The 4,941-nt window shown below is 49.3% G+C and overlaps 1 protein-coding gene across 4 annotated transcripts; it reads left to right on the top strand.

Annotated features, from left to right (window-relative positions):
- Positions 1 to 3,188: 3,188 nt before the first annotated feature.
- Positions 3,189 to 4,719, top strand: LOC123116973 (uncharacterized). 4 transcript variants are annotated; one of them, XR_006457246.1, is made up of 4 exons: positions 3,189 to 3,583; positions 3,683 to 3,927; positions 4,035 to 4,138; positions 4,417 to 4,719. XR_006457246.1 is itself a non-coding variant. In XM_044537837.1 (4 exons), the coding sequence occupies exons 1-4, from the start codon at positions 3,667 to 3,669 to the stop codon at positions 4,481 to 4,483; spliced, it is 324 nt and encodes a 107-aa protein (XP_044393772.1). In that variant the 5' UTR covers positions 3,189 to 3,666; the 3' UTR covers positions 4,484 to 4,719. The 4 variants fall into 4 exon arrangements, 3 of the variants coding, with proteins under 3 accessions (XP_044393772.1, XP_044393771.1, XP_044393770.1); XM_044537837.1 differs by having other exon boundaries at positions 3,189 to 3,783; positions 3,892 to 3,927; XM_044537836.1 differs by having other exon boundaries at positions 3,189 to 3,783; positions 3,886 to 3,927.
- Positions 4,720 to 4,941: the final 222 nt, after the last annotated feature.

Genomic DNA, 4,941 nt, shown 5'->3' with positions numbered 1-4,941 from the left:
TTTCGCTTCCACCAGCTGGTTCTTTAGCTTTGAGATTTGGCGCCGGATTGACCCGAAAACTGCTCTTGCCCATCGCTGCATGCTGGATGAAACACAACCCAGCCTTTGCATGCATGCACGTATTCCTGTTTCACCTACACCCGAGGCTTGCCATGCATCAGCTACCATCTGGTCATATTGATCGTGTGTGGTCCATGCTTCCTCGAAACGAAACGGAAAGTCTCCACATTGCTTCTGGCGTGGAGCTGTCTCCAACGCCCTAATCACAAGGGCCTGATGGTCAGATTCTTCTGTCATCACATGCTCCACTGTAGTCTCCGGGAAGAGATCGAGAAATGCTTCATCGCATGTGGCTCTGTCCAACCGAACTTGTATGTTATCTCCTGCATCCCTCTTGTTGTCCCACGTGTACGGGTAGCCTGAGAACCCTAGATCAACCAGGCCGCAGTCGGCCAAGCATTCTCTAAAATCTTCCATCTGTGCAAAACTTCTTCTGTTACCTCCTAACTGATCGGTGTGGAACAGAGCTTCATTGAAGTCGCCCGCACACAGCCACGGCAAACTATCTTGTGCTCGCAGGTAACGTATCGCATCCCATGATTTCTTGCGTAACTCGTTATTGGGCTCCCCATAGAATCCAGTGAATCGACAGGTTTTCCCTTCCCAGACTATTTCAGCATCCACAAAATATTGGCACCAAGGCCTAACCGTTACTTGCACAGTATCCCTCCACCAAAGAGCCAAACCACCACTCTTCCCATTACAATTTACCGCCATCCCCGATCTGAACCTCAACCTCCATTTGATTTTCTCCATCGCCCTGTCTTTCTTTTTTGTTTCACTTAGGAATACCACCGCTGGGTTGTATGACCGTATCAGGTCCCGTAGTTCGCCCACCGTCGAGTCCAACCCCAATCCTCGACAGTTCCAGGCCAAGATATTCATTGTGTCCGGCGACCCCGCGTCGCGGGGTCCGCCGCTTTGTCATCACGCTCGGAGATACGATCAAACACCGAAGACACTTTCTGCCTTGTGTCGCGAATGAATGTATCATTAGTGGTAAACCTGTCAGAGTCACCTTTAGCTACCCATTGCTGCTTCGGCCTCCTCTTCCTTTCCCATGTATAATCATGTCTTGGGCTTGTTGGAGAGCACCGTTCCTCATAGCCCGGTCTCGGCTTCCTTACGTAGTGGCCTTTCCTACGTTCCTTGTCTCTGTAGTGGTTTGACATTCCGTCCCCAGACTGATCCCATGCACTGGTAGTTGGCTCTTAGCTCAGCCTGCCTGTTTAGTTGTCTCTGTCTCAGTACATTGCGCATGTCTTCCTCTCTCTTTTGTTCTAGTCCCTCTCTCAGATCCTTACCCCTAGACTCAGCCAGCCCGTGCTGCTGTTTGTTAGGGCTTGATACCTCTCCCTTTTCCCTCTTATCCCCACCGCCAGTGCGGGAGGCCTATGAGTTTTCAAACTCATGATGCAAATTGCGTTTGGTTGGGGCATCCCGAACCGACCCTGTCTTCATCCTTGCACCCCCAGCATCGGTTGATCTAAAACTCCCTTGACTGTTTGCACTTCCAGATGGTCCCCTGCCAGATCCCTCTTTCATCGGAACGGCCCGGTCGGATGAGGCTCGAAGCCATTCTCCCCATTGATCATCCGACTTCACAGGAGGAACACACCCTTCTACGCCATGTACCAGCCGCCCGCACTCAAAGCAAAAGTGCGGAATCTTTTCATAGGTGAAATCGAACCAGGTTTGTTCAAGGTCCTCTTCAGATTTTTTGAGATAAAAACCTCTCACCAAAGGTTCAAATATTGAAAGTTTAGTCCTGAAACGGAGTTCTGCACCCTTTGCAAAACCATCTTTCTCCACATCCACGCGGACTACTTCTCCCAGCCAATTACCAAGAGCTTCACCAAAAGCCTTCGATCGTTTATCCAGTGGGAGATCAGCAACTCTTACCCAAACCTCTATTGAGTCAAAAATCATCTCTGATGGCCTAGTTGCACCATCATAATCCTTAAGCACCATCACATTGAAATCAAATTGCCAAGGGCCGTTGTTAAGCGCATGTTTCCAGTCGCCTTCGCTGCCGAACCAGAAACATGTTCCTCCCGATGATCTTGAACTTAGCCTCCCTGTGAAGGCCCCAAGCCCTCGGCATCGACTTCTCTAACGCACGTTGGTTCATCATCCTCGGCGTGAAAGCTTTTCCGATTGCAGACCACCTTGCAGCCCTCGGTTGGTCCTGCTCATAATCCTTAAACACAAAACCCGTGGCCTCTTTCTCTGTCAATACCAGCCCGTCCAGACGCGCCAAGAGCCCAGCCGCTTCCGCTGACATCTTCCCATCTGCAGGTGACTGCGACGACGATACCCTGCTCGTTCCGCCCAGTGGCGTCTTCATCGAGGAAGCCTCTTGCGCTTTCTGAGTCGACGGTCCCGGTGTAGCCGCCGCCTTCTCCTTCCTCGGCGTAGCCGCCACCTTCTCAGCCCTCGCCGCCACCTGCGACGACGCTAGTCCGTTCCTCATCCTGTCCGCCATGGCACAACCGCGGGAGAACAGATGCACGCCGATCCGCACGTTGGGGGACGCCGCCGTCCCTTCACGTGCCACCGGATTCTCACCACCACCGAGTGAAAAACCCTAACCCTAGCTCTCGAGACAATCGCCAAACAATCGCCTCAATCGCCTCTCCTTGTTTTCCGCTCCAGGTGGACCCGCGGGGCCGAAGGTTGTTACATTGTGATGGGTGCTGCTCATTTTTCCAGTCCTTATACGAAGTTGGAATACATCGGTGCCATGGGCTGGGGTGCTACCTTTGTACATGGGCCTCCCCCATGGGTGCGTGATGCGGGGACATGATGTGCCTCCTAGGCTAATGTTACAGATCGATTTGCATTTACCTCGTTAGAGTTAGACCTATCATCACCTTCTTCCTGGCGCACTGGACATGGGACGGGGCCCCATGGATGGGATGGAGTTCTTCTTCGAAGATGACGATTCGGGGTAATCTTCTGACATATCTTGCAATTTTTGTTCTATTCTGGTATTGGGAATCGATTGGGTGTGTGCGGGGTGTTTGTTCTGGTAGGTTTTTTTAAATCTGAGTCGTCTCCTAAAAATTAGATCTAACTCGGTGTTCGTCTGGATTGGGTTGCACTTTCATTCCTAGGTCGGATGCAGGGTCTATCTTACAAGGGGAAGTAGCTGCAGTGGAATTGGCTGTTGCTTCTATTCATGGGGCTCGCACACGCAATGGAGATTAGATTTCTTCCCATGCAAACAGTGGAGGAATGGAGTCCGGAGAGAACGGAGGAGGACGGCACCCAGAAGAGACAATCATGACAGAGGAGATTATCGATTCATACATCTGTGGTAGCGAGGTGGTGGCCGATTCAATGTCCCCTGAAAATATGAGCGGCCAAAGAAGATGAGACGCAGAGGGAGTGGTCGTCTCAAAATCACAGGGCTCCTGCTGGACACGAAAGGAAGTTTACTTGTGATCTAATCTATTATTTTGTGACTCTGTATAATGGTAGCACATAATGGAGTAAACGAGTCTTCATGTGAAATTGACAAGTGATTATGACATGCAAAGCATCAGATATCTTCATTTTTCTGGTTCAGGATCCCATGTGTGATTCAACAATTAATTGGTGTCCATGTTAAAATTTGCAGAATTAGGATCAGTTAGGATGCAGATGAGAGGGAGAACAATCCCAGCAGAGTGCCTCCTGCGCTTGAGGCTTCGATACATTCTTATGCTGATAACAAGGCAGGTACTGTTGTTAATCCAGCTAGCTTCGCTTCCGTCGAAGAAGTATATGAGTTTTACAACTTGTACTCTTTGGGAGACTGACTTTGGTGTCCGGTATGCAAAGAGCCAGACTCAATGTCCATGGGATAAAGTGCATGCATGCGCGGTGAGTCAGAGCTAAACTGGTTATTAAGTCCTTGTGCCCCAAGATTCTTTTTTTTATTTGCCTGTGTTTCAATGTGCTTATGCGGTCTGGTTCGAGATCATTTGCAGGGTAAACCACTGCAGTCCAATAGCAGATCAAAACGGTGTGGCTGCACTGCTATGATGTGGCTACTGAGATCGGATGATAACGGTTCGTACGGGTGCGAGCATAGGTCAGAAATGATCATGAACTCTCTGTTAACTGTATGGAGAAGTTACATTTTTTTTTGCGTGGAAATGGAGAAGTTACATTGAAAGTCGCATCGACACATGTACACCGGGGACATGGTAAAAGAACAAAGAATGAAAGCACATGCAAAGTTTACAGCATCGTGGCCAGTTTTTTTGGTGTCAGTGAAGGAGGTCCCGTTCACAAAATCTGCCATATTGGATATTTTCTGAATTCCTTTATCGGTTGATTATCTGAATATTTGTTCTTATCTGCACGCAGGATTGCGTCGCTGTGGGTCATGATCTTGAAGAGGGTTGCGGCCACTTCGACCCCTTGTTGGCGTTAATCCCACCGAGCCATGCAGCAAGTTATGAATCGGAGCACATGTTCGACGATATTTGACGGCGCTGCGGCAATTGATGGTGCATGCTCTGAAGACGAAGAAGTCACGAACAAGCCTGCCAAAAAAGCCAGGATAGTTTGACCGCCTAGTGTAGATTTTAGAGCAGGATTGGTTAGCCCTGTTTCATATCTTGTGCACGATATACTGGTGTGTGACTTGTCCTAGTAATTGCCTATGTAATTGCGTCTATCACTCTGCGCTTGGATTCATGTGTCTTTAAAACCGTTTGTCGTTTGATTATTCACCACTTGAAAGAGTGGTTAAGGTCGATGCATGGGGCCTCCGGATCCCTTGTTCTGCTTTCTAGGTCCAAGCATAGTGATGGCACTTGTGCCAGCGCTGCTGGATAGACTCGTCTCCATGGGATACTACTGTTCATTAATTGAGAATACAGTAGCTTG

Source organism: Triticum aestivum, chromosome 5B (genome assembly GCF_018294505.1).
Source record: "Triticum aestivum cultivar Chinese Spring chromosome 5B, IWGSC CS RefSeq v2.1, whole genome shotgun sequence".
In the NCBI taxonomy this organism is placed as follows: Eukaryota; Viridiplantae; Streptophyta; class Magnoliopsida; order Poales; family Poaceae; genus Triticum; species Triticum aestivum.
This window is presented reverse-complemented; position numbering and strand designations above follow the sequence as displayed.

Bases quoted from the DNA above. Each gene is read 5' to 3' on its own strand.
- LOC123116973 (XM_044537835.1), top strand. From the start codon at position 3,667: ATGTTAAAATTTGCAGAATTAGGATCAGTTAGGATGCAGATGAGAGGG. The intron at 3,928-4,034 runs GTGAGTCAGAGC...GATCATTTGCAG, and splicing joins ATAAAGTGCATGCATGCGCG to GGTAAACCACTGCAGTCCAA. The intron at 4,139-4,416 runs GTCAGAAATGAT...ATCTGCACGCAG, and splicing joins TCGTACGGGTGCGAGCATAG to GATTGCGTCGCTGTGGGTCA.